Source organism: Entamoeba invadens (genome assembly GCF_000330505.1).
Source record: "Entamoeba invadens IP1 unplaced genomic scaffold scaff_1105074725249, whole genome shotgun sequence".
NCBI lineage: Eukaryota > Evosea > Mastigamoebida > Endamoebidae > Entamoeba > Entamoeba invadens.
In genome coordinates this window covers 34,422-51,519 of record NW_004440331.1, presented here as the reverse complement: position 1 = coordinate 51,519, position 17,098 = coordinate 34,422, and the positions used below count along the sequence as shown (strand labels likewise).

Below are 17,098 nucleotides of genomic sequence, written 5' to 3'. Positions count from 1 at the left end.
TTTTTTTATAATTATTTATTAATTAATAAACTATTAATTTATTATATTTTTTTGTAAAGTATAGTATAATTTTTTTATAATTTAATTATTAGTTAATTACAAAAGTAAAACATTTACTATATAAATATAACAATTCCTGTATTTTTACTAATTATTTATATATTATTATAATTATGTAATATTTTCTATTATATCATATAAATAGAACGCTAATAAAAAACAATTATTAAAATGAGAAAAGTTACTTAACCAAAATTTCATGAACATTTATTAATAAAAATATTAACCATTTTCAAATAAAAAGTGTAATAAAATAATAGTAAGTAATAGTTTCTAATAATAATAATGACAAATTAGTATCTAGTTAACCACAATAGTGATGAAAAAGGAAAGAAAATTCGAGTTGATAATTCAACCAAAGAATTAAAAAAAAAGACTGAATTTTTCACCTTTGTTTTATTCCAAAAGAGTTTCTATAAACGAAAACAAAAAGCATCCATCAACTCAAACTTTAAAGGTAAATCAGTTGTTTCTATGCGATGGGGGCTTTTGTATCTCCTCCCTTTAATCTTCACTGTGTTTTCTGCACAGGTCTACACCAATTCGTGGTGTTTTAATGATTCAACTCGAATAGTGACATACAAAAATGTGATTGAAGGGTCTTGTGATTATGAGAAGCTTGGACGAGGTTTCATTACATACACCGATGCGCGTACTGAAGTATTTGAAATCCGCACAGACTGTTGTGCCTCGAATGATTGGGATGTCGAGTACAATCAATTTCACATTATCAATTACGAAGATAATTACACATTAAATTCCAACCCAAAGAAAATTGTTTTTAAGTTTAAAGGCACTCCCTTTGCCAGACTCACTTTTAATATAACAATAGAAGAGTATAATCCATTGATATATTGGGCAATAAACACATATTATATTTTATCTGGAAGTACTATCACTTTTATAGGCAGAAACACGACACCACAAACACCGCGAATTTCCTTATCAGTAGAGTCTCGGCAGTTTTATTTAGAAACTCCACTGAGTAAATCGACTGAAAGTGTTGATATGGATTTTCAATGGGGATTTTCGCCCAGTGTATTTGTGAATGGAAATTTTGATATCAAATTGACAAAGGAAATAGACAGAACTGAGTGTCAGTATCGGTATACACTACAAGGAGGCATTGTCACAATGTCTGTCACAAACCCTCACTTAACAATGAAGAATGTTTGTACGTCAGGAGTGTATAACCGCATCTCTGTGTGTCCAAATACCATTTTAGATGACTACGAAGACTGTTCATGTGTATATAGTGACTACGAATATCATAACCACGAACACGACTGTACTTATTTAAGTCAGTACTTCGACTTCAAAGCACTTCCAAAACAAGACAAAGTGCCGTATGAATATAAGTGGAGAAATTTGGTGACTACGGGAGAGGACACTGTCTTAAGTATCAGAAAGGGGTCTAACATGACTTTTCTTCAAGAAGTGAATTTGCCAGAACATAATTTGACGATAGAGGGCAGCGTCATCTTTTTGGGAGGTATAAAAATTAATGGCAACACCAATTTTTATGATTTGGGTAATTTCCACATCACAAGTGTCGACTACAGTGCAATTCAGGATTTGAGTAATACCGTACTCTTTGTGGGGAAATGTTCAATGGGAGAACGCGAGTGCAGTGATTTGATGAACCAAAGTGAATTACAAGAAGAGAGGTGTAATGGGACAAAGAGTCGATTTGTAGTGAAAGGAAGTACTTTTGGATGTACATGTACACAAAGCAATGGGATGTTTAAACAAAATGACTGTGAATATATGACACTCGAACGAATGAATCGCATAAAGTTAGAAATGAGTAGTGACTATAACAGTGGGAATACTGAAAAGTATTGGGAGAGTATTGAAGTGGTGAATCCAAGTCCACACATCCTCAATGTATATGGTAACTCCATTGTAGTCGCAAATGATTGTAATTTTATGAATGCAGAAATTGTTCATATCAATTGCACGTTGCGATGTGGTAAAATCATTTTGTCTTCGTCGACAAGGATTATAGCAACTCCACAAAGTGTTATTAAGACATATCAAATAGAAGTGAAAGGTGTAGTGACCAATTTAAACGAAGGAGCACTCATTCAAATGAATGGAGGGAGTTTTATAAGTGATGGCTCCATGCAAAAAGAGTTTGATAGTGATCAGATTACTTGTTTTGAGTTAGTGAGTGGGTCAAGTGCCTTGAGTGAGAGTCTACATAATTCAAAAGATGGGAAATATGAGACTTATGTCATCGATCATTTACTTCGAGTGTGTGTAGAGAATATGGGAAACATTGAAACAAACACAGAGATTATATGTCAAGTCAAAAATAGTGTTTTTGGTACGTTTGAATACGAGCAATGTCCTTGTCATGGAACAAATTGTAGATACCAATTTGATGAGAGTGAAAGTTTTGCTATAAGTACACAAAACACTTTTGATGTTATCATTGCGATATTGGAAGTGACGAAACCACTTCATTTTATAAATGTTCGAGAAGTCAATGTATTTACTATAAAAGACGAAAGTGTGTTACATCTTGAAGGAAGTGACAAAGTGATTTCCGTTCAAAACGACTTCAATGAGATGACTACAATAGTGAATATTGGTAATGCGGTTATAAATGGACAGAGCAAATTCATTCAAATTACAAACGAACAACAAAATGAAGTGCAAACAAAACTTGTTATTGGAGGAGAGTTCACTAGCGCTATATTTGTTTTGCAAGATGATGCTACACTTATTCCCAAAACTACAAATTCGATCATTAGTCTTCAAAATAATCAAAAAACACCACGTGGGTTATTGGAAAGTGGAGTTCGGACTTTGACATATTCAACACGTTCAAAATGCCAAGTTGGGCATTTTGAAGAAGACAAATTTGTCTGTGATTCATGTGGACAAGGTGAGGTGAGTGGAAAGTGCAAAGAGAACCAGATCATTGATAGATGTAATCAATATGGGAGCACTGGGCTCTGTATTACTTGTAATGAAAATTATTACCTCGACACTAAAATAGTCAATAATGAAATTGAGTCACAACATTGTGTTTCATGTACTTCATTTTGTAAAAAATGTAATTCCACGCAATGTATTCAATGTAAAGAACAGTACAAATTGAAAGATGGATGGTGTGTACCATATGCTACTGACTGTGTCTTTTACTCAAATGGACTTTGTAAAAAGTGTAGTGAAAATTACTACACAGATGGACAAAAATGTATCAAGTGCAGAGATAATTGCAAGAGTTGCACTTCATCAGTTTGTTTGGTTTGTGACACAAATTATAAGAATGTGAATGGGAATTGTGAAACTCTTGAAAACACAGAAAGTGTCACATCATCTTCTGTTATTTCATGTTCGAATTCTTATTATAACAATAACACAAAATGTGAATTATGTAGGAACACATTTGGTGATGGTTGTCGCAAGTGCAACAAAAAGATGTGTTTTGAATGTTCCAGTGACTTTATAATAGAAAACGGCAACTGCGTTTTAAAAGGTGTTTCTCAGAGTAATTGTCATGTCTTTCAAAATTTCAAGTGTATGAAGTGTAACGACGGTTTTTATAATCCCCCATTGTGTATTCCATGTGCTGCAAATTGTTTAAAATGCACTGGAAGTCAAGGCATTTGTGTTGAATGTAACACAACACAAGAAGACCTTTGGCTACAAAATGGTGTTTGTATTACAAACACGCCACTTCAAAGTATCGATATAAAGTCACAAACTCTCTTTACACGTTACTTAAATAACAATAGCATGGTATTGTCAATAGGAGTGAGTCAATGCACAACAAACAATTATGGTCGATGTCTTCGATGTACCTCTGGATTTTATTTAGAGACAACAATAAATAACCCAATAAGCACTTCAAGGTGTGCCAAATGTGGAGATGGCTGTGACGTGTGCCTTCAAACCTCGACATTCTGTTTGTCATGTTCTGACGCAGAAAGTGCATTGTATAACCACACATGTGTTGCAAATGAAGACGCAAAGGAGAAATGCCAACAACTCATGATATCCAAATTGGGATGTGCAGTGTGTAACGAAAAGTATTATCGAAAGAACACGGACTGTATCAAATGTCCATCAACAATGGCAACATGTTTAAATGAGAATCAACCTATTCAGTGTAACACTGGATTCTTCATGTATCAAATGAAAGAGTGTAGAGACTTTTCCGAACTCACAAATTGTAGTGAAAAGAGCGAACAAAGTGGGTGCACAAAATGTGACAGGGGGTACTTTGTGAAAGATTCGTATTGCACAAAGTGCTCTCAAAACTGCGACAGATGTACACAAGAAAAAAGTTGTGAATTGTGCAGTGACAATTATGTTCTCTCACATGGCACTTGTGTCAATTATAGTTATATTGACAAGTGTAGTGCGTCATCAAACAACTTCTGTGAATCGTGTGAGAAAGGGTATGAATTAAACCCCAATAACAGATTCTGTACACGGAAGTCGTTATGGTGGATATCCTTGATAGTGATTCCCGTCTTTTTGATATTTGTTGTAGTTCTTTATATAGTCATCACGTTTTTATTCAGGCGATTTATAAAAATACAACAAGACAACACTTTGGATTTAAAAGAAGTCTTTTTACATGAAAGATTCTCTGAAATAGTCCCGGGCATTTTAATAAATAAAAAGGTTCTTTGTAATGAAGACGGGAAAGGTATTCCAGTGGGGCAAGAATCATTGTTTAAACTTATTCTTGCCAATCACGGTAAACATAAAGTTAAAGTCCAACCGATTTATATCAGTTCGAAGAAATATGAAATTACAATCACACCAGAACTCGTCTTTTTGAGACCAAATAAAGCGATGGAATTTACTATTAAAATTGTACCAAATTGCACAACACAAATTACACAGAAAATATCATTCTCCGTCTATTTGTTCAAGTACGAAGAAACCAAATCCTTTGATATTTCAATTGATCTAACAACTGATCAAAGTTCAATATTAGACCCCGACGAGTTGATTCAGACGAAGAAAATAGGCGAAGGCACATTTGGTGTAGTTTATTATGGCACGTTCCGGGGTAACAAAGTAGCTATTAAAAAGCTTAAGATTCAAAGTAATGAAGGAGGTGATGATGAATTTTCACGTGAAGTTGAAATGCTAGAGAAATTTAAAAGTGAGTATATCGTCCATTTCTATGGAGCGGTGATGATCAAAGACGATAGAAGTGTGATCACTGAATTTGCTAAGTATGGGAGTGTGCAGAACTTGATTGAAAGTAAGACCAAAAAGTACAACAAAATTATAACCAAAAAATTACGAATTAAGTTGTTAGAGGACTGTGCATGTGGTATTGAGTATTTGCACAATAATGGGATTTTACATAGAGATATTAAACCAGATAACATGCTTGTGTTTTCCCTTGAAAATAACATCACTGTGAACGCAAAATTGACTGATTTTGGAAGTGCTAGAAACATCAATTTAATGATGACGAACATGACTTTCACTAAAGGGGTTGGAACTCCAAGCTATATGGCACCTGAAGTCTTACTCAAAAAGAAGTATAAAACACCTGCCGACATCTTTTCCTTTGGAGTCACTATTTACTCTGTTATGATCTGGGGAGATCCATATCCAAAAAATGAATTTCCTTATCCGTGGAACGTGGCCACATTTGTGTCAGATGGGAGAAGACAACCAAAATTAAATCTTACAAATGAGGAATACAAATTAGTGTCTGATTGTTGGGACGAAAACCCAATAACACGTTTAAAAATCGCGGAGGTCATATCTCGTCTGAAAACATTGATAGTCATCAGGAAAAGTTTCAGGTTCAGTTTAACAAACAAATAGCTTCTTTTTAATTTTAGTGTTATTCTTTTTATTATTGAAGTATGGTATTTTTTATTATTTGTAATAATACATTTAAATATTGTATATTTATATTCAAGTATTTATTACAATTATTATACTTTTTATAATTTCATTTAGTTTGTCATTACATTCATTATAGATAATTAGTAGTATTAAAATATAATAATTTAATTAACAAATTATAATACAGTACTTATAAATGGCAATTCAAAAGAAATTGAACCATTTTAATTTATAACTTTATTATCCATTCAAAAGAATTGTTTAAATAAACCCTACAAATATTTTATTATAATTTAATGATAACATATAGTAAGTTACATTGCAAAAAGTACTATATTATGAGGAGAATAGTAAAAATACATAGTAAAACAACGATATAACAATAGTTATAGGTTTATACAAATGGAAATATGAATAATTAGTTAAAGAAGAATGATAGGCGTTCCTTTATCAACTCCGATTTTTGGTGAGAATCCGAAAGAAAAGAAACCGATAGAGGAGATATGTATTACTGAACAGAATCCTTCCGTAGTGAAAGATATAAAAACGATGACGGACGAACTCGAAAACGTCAAAGTCAATGGGTATAACATTTTAATAACAAAAAACACCATAGAAGATTATTGTCACAATCACCACGTGATTGTGTCTCCTCCCGCAACGAGTTTCTGTCAACTTTTTGATGTCAAATTGGCAGATCCCGATGAACAAAACGAGAACTTGAAACTTCTTGAAAATGAAGAGGACCGCGCTGTCCAAGCGAAAGTCGAGTCATTAGACAGTCGGATGGTCTTAGGTCTTGACGAGTTAGGGTACCAATGTGTTATAGGAGGGTCTCTGATCCATTACAAGCGGAGCGACAAACAAATTCCGCGGCTTACGCGACACTCGAAGATGTCGAGTACGTTACTTTGTATCACCAAATCGTGTGAAGTGGTAGGCTCCTTTTTGAAACTTGGAGGGAAGAAGAAGCCGCCGATGTGGAGTCGAGAGTATAGTGTGATGACTTCGAACGGGCCGTGTCCGAAGAGTTTGACTTTGTATTACACGGCCGATGATTTTAAGGCGTGGATGAGTGATGTGATTGCACCGTATTGCAAAACGATTCGAACCAAATTAAACGAAGAAAAAAAAGTGATCATTATAATGGACGTTTTTTATAAACAATTTGTCGATGAACTGAACTTAGAAAGTCAAAGCGACTTCACCCCTCTTTACACGTCGCTGCAACAAAACTCCCATTTAAATCCACTCAGCGTCGTCATTAAAAGGTCGCACGAGTACTTGAAAAACTTGAGGAATTCAAGAAGTCGAATTATTAACACCGGAGAGATGCTGAAGACTTGTTTGGCGATGTTGAAAGAGAGGAGCTCAAAAGAAGAAGTGATATATAAGGAAATGGTCCAATTGACACCATCGAATAAACCAAATTCAAGCGAGGATATATATAGTGAGGAGAATCGTACAGGAGACAGACATAGAGATCTACAGAAATTGGGGTTCAAAGATATTAACGAACTGAAAGATCCTCGGAGGTACTTAAAACCACATAAACACGACGAAGATGTCGTTCAAACAGTTATCTCTGATATTCAAGAGATTAGCGACATAACAGAGGACAAATTGGTATTCATCGATTTTGTGAATTATCGCGTGGACGGTCAAATCAAGAGGAAAAGTAAAGGTTCTGATAAATTGAACAAACGATCGAGTGTCAAACCAACACATCTCGTGGCGGTGTCACCTTCAAATAATTTTGTGAGACATTTAGTAGCGAGTCAAGCCATTACCGATGTTACAGAACGAAGTAATGTCACGAAAATGATTAAAACGATTGACCAGAAATGCTTGGGGACGCAAGATGTTATCACCTTCATCATAGAAATAGCACGAGAGTTCTGGATTGGGAAGGATGGGATATATGATCACGCCCTTTTGGTACTACCGGAGTTCTTTAAATCCTTTTTAGAAGGTGACACGATGGAGAAGTTAGCGCGGGAGACGCGATTTGGCGTGTTGTATATCAACGACGAGTTGTTTCGGATCACGCCGTGCGATGTGATAATCCGCGACACGTTCGACTCGTTGATCATCAGAGGCGTCATGAAAGAAAATTATGTTGCAAACTTTGTGACGTCCCTTCGAACGTTTTTCAAGTACACTAATGAAGAGAATTTGGGGGTGTGGAAGTACCTTCGAAAGCACAAAATTGTGTCGTTAGAAAAGGTCATGTTAACATTAGACATGACGGAAGATAGAAGTGGAGTCGAAGTGATGATGGTTCGATACACCAACAAAGAGAGCAAACCGGCGAGACGTGTGTTACAAGTTGATTTCAATGAAGTGTTACCGTTTCATCGAAGAGCACTCAAAACGTTATTAGAGAGTGAAGAATTAGCGAAGAAACGGAGTTGGAAAGAGCAACAAGAAGACATCATGAAGTGGCCGATAGACTATTCATCGTTTGAGAAGGTGTTTTTAGACAAGTGAGAGTCGAACACCGTTCACACGAAGTATTTACAACGTTATGATTACTGTTCTTATCGTTTGTGGATGACATTTAGGGTTTAAAAGAGTCTTACAAAGTGCTTAATTTATTAAATGAAAGATATTAATAAATTGATTCTTTATATTCTTTTGGACACGGTTGTGTTATCACTTTAAGAGTGACTAATTTGTCGATCAAATCACATAGATACTCGGAAGACTCTTTCTCTGTTTTTGTGAGTATTGTGTAGAGAATAGACTCTCCTTTCTTTGTACATTCAATTCGGACTAAAGACACCTTCCCTTTCACCATTTTTAAGAGAGTAAGTGGAGAAGAGGGGTCTGTGGTGGACTCTCGAATTAAAAAAGTCCCATCGACTCTCCCTTCCATTTGACCAGCAGCAGTTGCTTTGTTTAAAGCTGGATTGTACCATTTGGCTTGGATGATATCTAACATTTTGAGGAACTGATTCTTGTTCAAATAGAACTTCCCAAAGATCGAAATCAGAAATTTGAAGCGAAGGATGTCGACACTGCCACTTGGTGAAAACGCGGTTTCGGTCGCTTTTTGATCGTAAGTGTCATACTTGAATGTTTTTGCTAATGCTTCAGAAAACACTTTGGATGTGACAAAATTGTCAGTCCGAGTCTTGTCCGTCCCAAAGTGCTTAGACCACCACTCCGATGCGCTTTGTGAGTTCAAAACATTAGAGAGTTTAGCCACAGAGACGTCTTCAACTAATTTATTGATATCACTCCGACTTGTTGGTTTGTCCTTCCAAGCCTTTTTTAATATCTCTTCCAAGTACTTTGGTATTTCATTCATCTTTTCCTTGTAATTCTCTGCTATCTTTTGGCACATCTGTTCAAAGGCTTTTTTGCCTTTATACTCTTCTAAAAAGATGTGAGGAAGAATTGGTCGTACGTTGTCTATTACTAAAGCCTCAAATATACTCGTGTCCTTTTCACACTTCTTTTCATATTCACAGAATGGCACTTTTTCATATAAAAGTTCCCACAGTGTTATTGCAAGACTGTAGACATCAGCTGGCTTCCCATAATCTTCTTCATCTTTTAAGACTTCGGGAGACATGTACAACAAAGTCCCTTTCTTTTGCTTGTTGGCAATCTTTCTATTCACCGCAAGACCAAAATCACAGATTTTAACTTCAAAGGACGTGTTCATCAAAAAGTTGGCAGGCTTGATGTCTCGGTGGATGATACCAAAGGCATTGTGAAGCCACTGGACCCCTAAACAACATTGTTCCATTATCCGTATTTTTAAGTCTAAGTTGATGTTTAATTGTCCAAACACTTTAACAAATCGCGGGGAGCTTCTTTTGTGAATGAAAGTCTCTAAGTCGGAGTCCACGTACTCAGTTATAATCCCCAGTCTTTCGTCTATAAAAGTTAGACCAACAAATAAAACAACGTTGTTGTTGTGCGACCCACGTAACGTTTCTAACTCGGAAACAGTCCCTGGGGCATATTCTTTACACACCGGATTTTTATTAATCTTCAAAGCAAATGACGTCCCTTTCATTTGAATTTTATAAACTTTTCCAAACTCTCCAGCACCAAGATAGTCCTTTTCTTTATCTAGTGTAAAATCGCTTGTACTTATAAATAATGAACTCTTGACAAATTCCTCAAACTCTTGTGACTTCTTTTCAAGGTAAAGATACTTCCCAAAATCATGTGACATACTATTGAACGTATGAAATATCTAGATAGATAGTTTATATGTGTTGAATGACACACTTTTTAATTTATATATTTAAAGAGTCTTCTACCCTTTTTTAATTATTAATTGTGTCATAAAAACGTGCATTATTAAGTATAACAGACGTTTTTAAGTGGGAATTAAAATTGGGTACACATTACTACAATTCTGTTTGAATTATTAATATGTACTAGTTAATATAGTTTTTTATACTATAATGATCTTTGTAAAAGTTTATTGTTTTTGATAATTAGAAATTTGGTCTTTTGAAAAGTTGTTTACAAAGCATTTGTTGTAATTTGGTAATCAGTAATCAATGGAGTGATAGAAATAAGAAATCATTTCCTGTGTAATTATACAAGTGGTTAAATTGCCATTGTTTATAAGTAATATTTGGGATTATTAGGATGATCAATAATATACTAAAACCAAATACAAATGCGTGTTTTGAAATGAACAGGTGTTGTTACAAATAATAATAATTTGAACAAAAATACAGTAAAACCTCCCAAGAGCGGGCATTTTTAGCCAATCAAACCTTAATTACCACTCGATAGAGAACTCTATTTTTAGTTTTAGTCTAAAAAATGCCCGCTCTTGAGAGAACCCGCTCTTCAGAGGTACCGCTCTTGGGAGGTTTTACTGTATTATTATTATATTTACTTGAAATTTAAATTGTGTAAAATATAATTTTTGTGTCGTATTTTGAATTTGAAAATAAATTAAAAATAATAATTTAAACATGTGATTAATATTATTTATTATTAGTTATAACAAAAGACTATACTTATGTTTTTATTATTATTTAATTTATTTATAACAATTGTTTTTAATTAACATATATAAAGTATTTTCACTTCATTTATTTAACGAGTTATATAACATAAATTTTACATTGAAATATTGTTAATTTATAATTTGTATATGATTAATTAATGCTCGCTAATTTAATTAATGATATCAATGTAAAATTTACATCATTTTTATAAAATATAAAAAAAATCAATTTTTTTTTAATAATATTAAAATGTTATTAAAAATGTTGATATTTAACAACACTTTTTGAGTTATAATAATAAATTTATTTATTAAACAAAATGAACACTGTTATAAAACAAATTTTCTTATACAAAATTGTATTTATATAAAATTTGAATGAAGAAAAGTATTAGTTATATTTAGTTTTTACTATAGTGTTATAGTTTAATCGAATTATGTAATAAACTATATAAATTCTAAATCAAACGACTGTTATTCTTTTATTTAGCCATTTATATAGAATTGGTAAAAGAAATAACAAAGAAACACATAACAAAGAGAACACATAAAAGATATGGTATTAGAAACAAGAGAATGTAAATCAGATTGTTGCAAGATTGTTTGAATATTATATTAATAAATGAATAATAAAAATACTATAATACAATGATGAATCAGAATTCAATCTGCCTTTTCATATCTCGAATGAAGCCAAGTCACTCCACGATGTCGGCGTCCTCTTCTTCCGCGACAGAAGAAGTGATTAAACAACGCAAACGCGATTCCAGAAATGAGGAGGGACTTGTCTTAAACGCGATGATCTATTTGCTTGCGGGGGAAGGGTATTCAGTGACGGTAATTAAAACAAAGCGCACCACGAACACCAACAAAATGTTAATACCCGAGACGATAACATCCGACGACGGGCAGATCTTCACTCAAGATGACATTCGACCGATGAGTGATGTTCTCTTGAGAAGTTTAGGATACGAGCCAATAACACTTCCAGCAACCTCCCCAAAACAAATCAAACGGAATCGAGAGGCTCAAATGAGTAATGGGGTCTTGTACTTCCTCACTCATTTGGGCTTTCTCTTCATGGAGAAAAAGACGAAGAAAGCGAGTGTGACAGAGCGACTTGTTCGAGTGGTGAGTATTACTAAGGAGAACATGATTTACACGAAGGACGATTTATTTAACATCGGCGAGTTCATCGAAAACTTAATGGCAGATGAATCAACGTCGACCTCGAAAGTCGTGTTCAACGCAGAACTGCTTGCTGCGTACGACGATCCACTGGCTTCTCAGTACGTCCAGCCACCGACATATATACAACCAACTCCAGTCTACTTCCAACCAACGTTGGTTCAGCCACAGATCGTCCAACAACCCGTCAACGTTCCTTACATACAGCAACAACTCAATGTGGCGCCGATGTACTGTTATTCGTATACACCAGCGTATTATGTTCCATACAATCAACAACAATATTTCAATAATGATCGTCAAGATATGTAATTGCATTGTTCCAACGTTGCTTTTCCCACAAGGTTATATCATCGGATGTCTTGATTCCCTCTTCTCTTCTTCGTATTGCATTCATTTCGACAAAATAAGAAATGCGTTGCAAAACAAGTCAACCGTCATCGACTTGAAATCATTCTGAAACGATTTCTACAGTGATACGAATACGCACCGCAATGCAAAAATTGAACAAAAAGAACAAGAAAATTAGTGATCAGATTTCTCAGGTTCTTGGTCCTCAGCAGAAGGCCTTCTGAACAGTCGTTCTGTCTCGATATATTGTTGTGGGATTCTTCTCATCGCTGCAAACGCGAAAGAGACATCGACGTCGTCTCCTTCCTTATTAGTGAAACTGTTGAAATCGATGAATGTGAAGTTATTAAACTTCGAGTTTCGTACCACCTAAAGATCATTACCAGCAATCATTATATTATTATTCTCCATTACCACGACTATAAGAGTCACAAGAATGGTCGATACTGTACCTTCCATTTTTGAGGGGTGATAAAAGAAAACGATGCAAACGAAGGAAGACAAACTTTTTGAAGGTTGTACATCACCCCAAAGGGACCATCTCCCACACCGACGCAAACAATCGACAAACTGTTGTTTGAGGCTTCTTCAATGGCAACGATGTTCTCGTCGACGTCACTCAATTGTCCATCTGTTATTATAATTAGGACGTGGAACGCTTGGTCGTTCTGTTGGACTATTTGTGTAGCGTGTTCGATGAGGGGAACAAAGGTAGTCGGACCGGAAAACGTCAATGTTGGAATTGTGATTTTGTACTGTTCAATCGCCTTCTCAATGCCAACAAACATCTTCCCTTCAGGATTCAAGTCGAAAAAGAGTTCGTTGGCTCCTTCTTTCTTCGCACCAAACCCAAAAACAGGGATCAATCCATCCTCATCAAATGGCTTCAATGCACGAGCCATAATATCCATCACTCGCATATATGGGTTTTCGTGTTCGCCGTCGAAAAAGTGGAGATTGTTTTTGTACGTTTGTTTGCCTGTGGAGATGTTCGACCCAGTCATGTCAATTCCAACTATTAAATTGGAATCTTTAAGTCCCTCTTTTTTTAAGACTTCTTGAAGCTCCTCCAGTGTTTTGTAGGGGCAAGTTATCTCGGTCCCAGAATTCACACCACTAATGTCGTTTCCCATTGGTTTTATAGTTCTTCTTTCGATGTGTTTGAAAACATTTCTTCAAAAACAATAAGACTAATTATATTATAATTTTATTATATTAATTATAAAAATAATTAATAAAATATAACTTTGTGTCTATAATTAGTTATGTAGTAATAATTATTAATTAATTAATTAATATTATTAAATACTTTTTAGTTGATTTTTAATAATATAAATATTATAATTATTAGATTTGAGAATTATATAACTTATCATTAATAATTATAGTATACATCTAATACTTCATGTTGAAATGAGTTTTATTACAAAACAAACATCATAATAACAAAATGTTGAAATTTTTTGAATTAAATCTTTCTTTGAGACTTATTTCATTGAGGAATAGGTTGTGAGTCTTTGGGCTCTTGTTCTTCTGTGATTTCTTTGACTTCTTTCATTTCTTTAATATCTTTAAGGTCTTGTTGTTGACTTTGTTCGACTTGGTGTGAAGTTCCTGAGTCGAGTGATCCGGACTCTCTCAACAAAAATTCGACCCAAAGATCGCCAAAGGTTTTATCTTTGATATCATATTTTGGTGCTTGTTCGTATTCATCTGTTTTACCAAAGAAGTACGAGAAGATACCTTTGCTCTCTGTTTCTTTTGCGACTCCAAGCTTTTTGTTATTAGTTTCTTAATAGTAAAAATGTTATAATAAATACGTAGACTGACAAAAAATCAAAATTTGGAAAGAGTTCGGTTTCAAAAAATGCTTCTGTGTAAAGTGCCTTATAACTCTGCCTTCACCGCGAACTATTTTTGAAAATTGAAACTCCCTCAAAAAAGCATTATAAAAACGTCGAACAGAACAAACGACCTGTTTTTCTTCTTGAGTGAAATCCATGATTTTCGACATCAACTCGACTATTTCCGTTCTTTGGTGTGGTTTAGTGATATAACTAATAAGTAGTTTATTAACTATTCTTTTATCGACATAGAACGACTCATTCATAATTCTGCTCTGCATGTCTTGTGTGAAGTGTTCCACCGCCTTTTTCAGTGTTTCATTCTCTTCATAGAGTTTAGTGATCGTCTCATTCCTCTGTGCGTTTGTCGTCTTCAGTTCCTCTAACTCCAAAACAGTCTTTTTGAACTCATCGATTTGTTTGTTGAGTGCTTTGTTGACATTTTGAGCGTCAACGGTCGCTTTCTGAGAAGCTACCAATTCCTCATTGAGGACATCCATTTTTTCTTTGAAAATTGTGTCTTGTTCTTCTTTCATCTTTCGACCAATCCCACTCAGTGTTTGAATGATTCGTTGCTTGTTCTGGATGTCGGTCGTTTGTTTAGAAATGGTTTCTTGAAGTTGTGCGACTTGAAGAGTTAAAGTCTTAATTTGCTCGGTTTGCTTTGGAATTAAAGAAATGTCAGATTTGAGTTTTTCAATCTGTTCCTCATATGAACTCACTATCTCAGTCTGAGAATCTTCTTGTTTTAATATTAAAAGTTTTAATCGCTTGACCTCATCTTGTTGCTTTTTCAGCTCATTACATAATTCCCCATCACTCATTAATTATAAATTATTTATTAGTTTTGTTATTAAAAAAAAGTAATGTAAAAACAAAATTAATTAAAAAATGTTATTGATCATATTGTATAACATTTTCAAGTTGTGGATTAAATGTTTTTGTGGGTGTTGAGTGTTTTTTTATTATTAAAACAATTAAAATAATTAAAACAATAAATGTTTTATTTTTTTTATTATCAAAGACTAATTAAGTGAACTATTTTATTACTATTTAAAAATTAATATTTTAAAATCATATTTTAAAAATGTGTAAAAAAACAAAGAACAACAATTCTGATTTTTTTTGAAAAGAAAATAAACACAATGAAATGGTTTTTAAAGCAAAAAATGACTCAAAAGTCGAAGATTTTGTTAGAACCCGAAATAAGATGTTTACACGTAATACCATTAGGGGGAATTCTATTAATAATAATTTAATATCTTCTTTGTCGACCATTTCTCATCCCTTTTTCTTTAATTCCTCCAATTTGGCATTTATTTTACCTCGAAATGTACCGACTCAAACTTCAAAAAAGACTTTTCTTGGACAATTTTTACCCAATGAAACGCTTTTTATTTTTAGCTTTCTGATATTTTTTAACATTGCTCCTCTTACAAATTTAGATTATTTAGTCTAGTAAAATTCATATAAAAAATACTATATAAAATAGTTTCAAAAAAACGGGAAACGAACACTTCACCACTTTATAAATACAAATACAAACACTTGTTTTATTTGTATAAAAATCGGGAAAAGTGACCAATTGTTTTCACAAAAAAAGCTATGAGTTTACATCTTATCATCAAGACTGTTTAATCCATTATGCGTCCACGCAGTCATTTCTCTGAATTGTTATTAAAACAATTAAAGTAATAATAAAATATAATAAAATAAAACCATAATTAACTATGAATTCTTAGAACGATTATATGTGTATAAAAACGAAATAAATGCCGAGAGATGTGTCATTCACTCACTTTCCAAACTGATGAGATTTATATTTGGTGGATGAACACTTTTGAACTGTCAAAACATATGGTTTTAGTCCAAGGCGAGAACATCAAAGGGTCTGTCTTTAAAGATCTTCGAATCATCGAAGAAATAGGTCATGGTGCCTTTAGTCGAGTCTATAAAGCTGAGTCAAATGGTGTTTTAGTCGCTTCAAAGGTATTATCCAAAGTACCCGACTGTGTGAAAAATGAAGTTCAATACCTTCAAATACTGAAGCACCCAAACATCGTACGGTTCTATAGTGCGGAGAAGACGGAGAAGGGACTTATTATTAACATGGAATATGTCGAGTCTAATTTGGATAGTCTCTTATTCGATCAACAACACTGCCCGGTCCCTTTAAGAACAACATTAACAACTTCGATTAAAGTGACGTTATGTATGGATATAGGGAAGGCTGTACAATACTTACAATCACTTCGACTTATTCATGGCGATTTAAAACCAGAAAACATATTAGTTTGTTTTATTATAATTATAATTATATTATTAGTTTATTATAGTTAATGGGAATTACTTTTTTATAACACTTCATATGTATCGTATTTCATATTGATGTAACAGATGGTGACATACAGATATCGCACGACTTCAAAGTAAAACTCTCTGACTTTGGATTCACACGTGCTCCCTCCAAATTTTTCGAAACGATACATGGAACACCTAATTACCTTCCCCCAGAAGCTTTTTTATATAACGAATTCAATCGAACGTGTGATACATACGCATTTTCACTCGTCATTTACCAAATTTTCACACAACGACTCATCTTCACAAATTGTACAACTACAGAAGAACTTGCAGACGCCGTTGTGCACGGGGAAAGACCGACACTCAATTCTTTAGTCCCCGAAGTCTACCACGAGTTGTTACAGAAGATGTGGAGTGGTAATATTGACGAACGGCCCAATATGAAAAAGATCTTACAAACACTCTCACTGGGATATTTGGAAGATATTGATGACTTAATGGCAAGGAACTTCTGGAGTTTCTTATG

At 34.0% G+C, this 17,098-nt stretch overlaps 7 protein-coding genes across 7 annotated transcripts; 4 read left to right on the top strand and 3 right to left on the bottom strand.

The window, feature by feature from the left end:
- Positions 1-379: 379 nt before the first annotated feature.
- EIN_525260 (protein serine/threonine kinase, putative) lies at positions 380-5,874 on the top strand (the record flags this gene model as incomplete). The annotated part of the gene is made up of 2 exons (XM_004256294.1): positions 380-402; positions 471-5,874. The coding sequence occupies 2 exons, from the start codon at positions 380-382 to the stop codon at positions 5,872-5,874; spliced, it is 5,427 nt and encodes a 1,808-aa protein (XP_004256342.1).
- Positions 5,875-6,330: 456 nt separating this feature from the next.
- On the top strand, positions 6,331-8,388 carry EIN_525250 (hypothetical protein; the record flags this gene model as incomplete). The annotated part of the gene is made up of 1 exon (XM_004256293.1): positions 6,331-8,388. One exon carries the CDS (start codon positions 6,331-6,333, stop codon positions 8,386-8,388), a length of 2,058 nt encoding a protein of 685 aa, XP_004256341.1.
- A 121-nt stretch (positions 8,389-8,509) lies between these two features.
- EIN_525240 (serine/threonine protein kinase-transforming protein raf, putative) lies at positions 8,510-10,090 on the bottom strand (the record flags this gene model as incomplete). Its single annotated transcript, XM_004256292.1, has 1 exon — positions 8,510-10,090. One exon carries the CDS (start codon positions 10,088-10,090, stop codon positions 8,510-8,512), a length of 1,581 nt encoding a protein of 526 aa, XP_004256340.1.
- Positions 10,091-11,572: 1,482 nt separating this feature from the next.
- EIN_525230 (hypothetical protein) lies at positions 11,573-12,385 on the top strand (the record flags this gene model as incomplete). Its single annotated transcript, XM_004256291.1, has 1 exon — positions 11,573-12,385. The coding sequence occupies one exon, from the start codon at positions 11,573-11,575 to the stop codon at positions 12,383-12,385; it is 813 nt and encodes a 270-aa protein (XP_004256339.1).
- A 213-nt stretch (positions 12,386-12,598) lies between these two features.
- EIN_525220 (copine-5, putative) lies at positions 12,599-13,557 on the bottom strand (the record flags this gene model as incomplete). The annotated part of the gene is made up of 2 exons (XM_004256290.1): positions 12,599-12,793; positions 12,931-13,557. The coding sequence occupies 2 exons, from the start codon at positions 13,555-13,557 to the stop codon at positions 12,599-12,601; spliced, it is 822 nt and encodes a 273-aa protein (XP_004256338.1).
- A 359-nt stretch (positions 13,558-13,916) lies between these two features.
- On the bottom strand, positions 13,917-15,092 carry EIN_525210 (hypothetical protein; the record flags this gene model as incomplete). The annotated part of the gene is made up of 2 exons (XM_004256289.1): positions 13,917-14,198; positions 14,397-15,092. The coding sequence occupies 2 exons, from the start codon at positions 15,090-15,092 to the stop codon at positions 13,917-13,919; spliced, it is 978 nt and encodes a 325-aa protein (XP_004256337.1).
- Positions 15,093-16,125: 1,033 nt separating this feature from the next.
- On the top strand, positions 16,126-17,098 carry EIN_525200 (cAMP-dependent protein kinase type, putative; the record flags this gene model as incomplete). The annotated part of the gene is made up of 2 exons (XM_004256288.1): positions 16,126-16,560; positions 16,680-17,098. Coding segments are annotated over 2 exons (854 nt in total), but the record flags the coding sequence as incomplete, so codon positions are not given.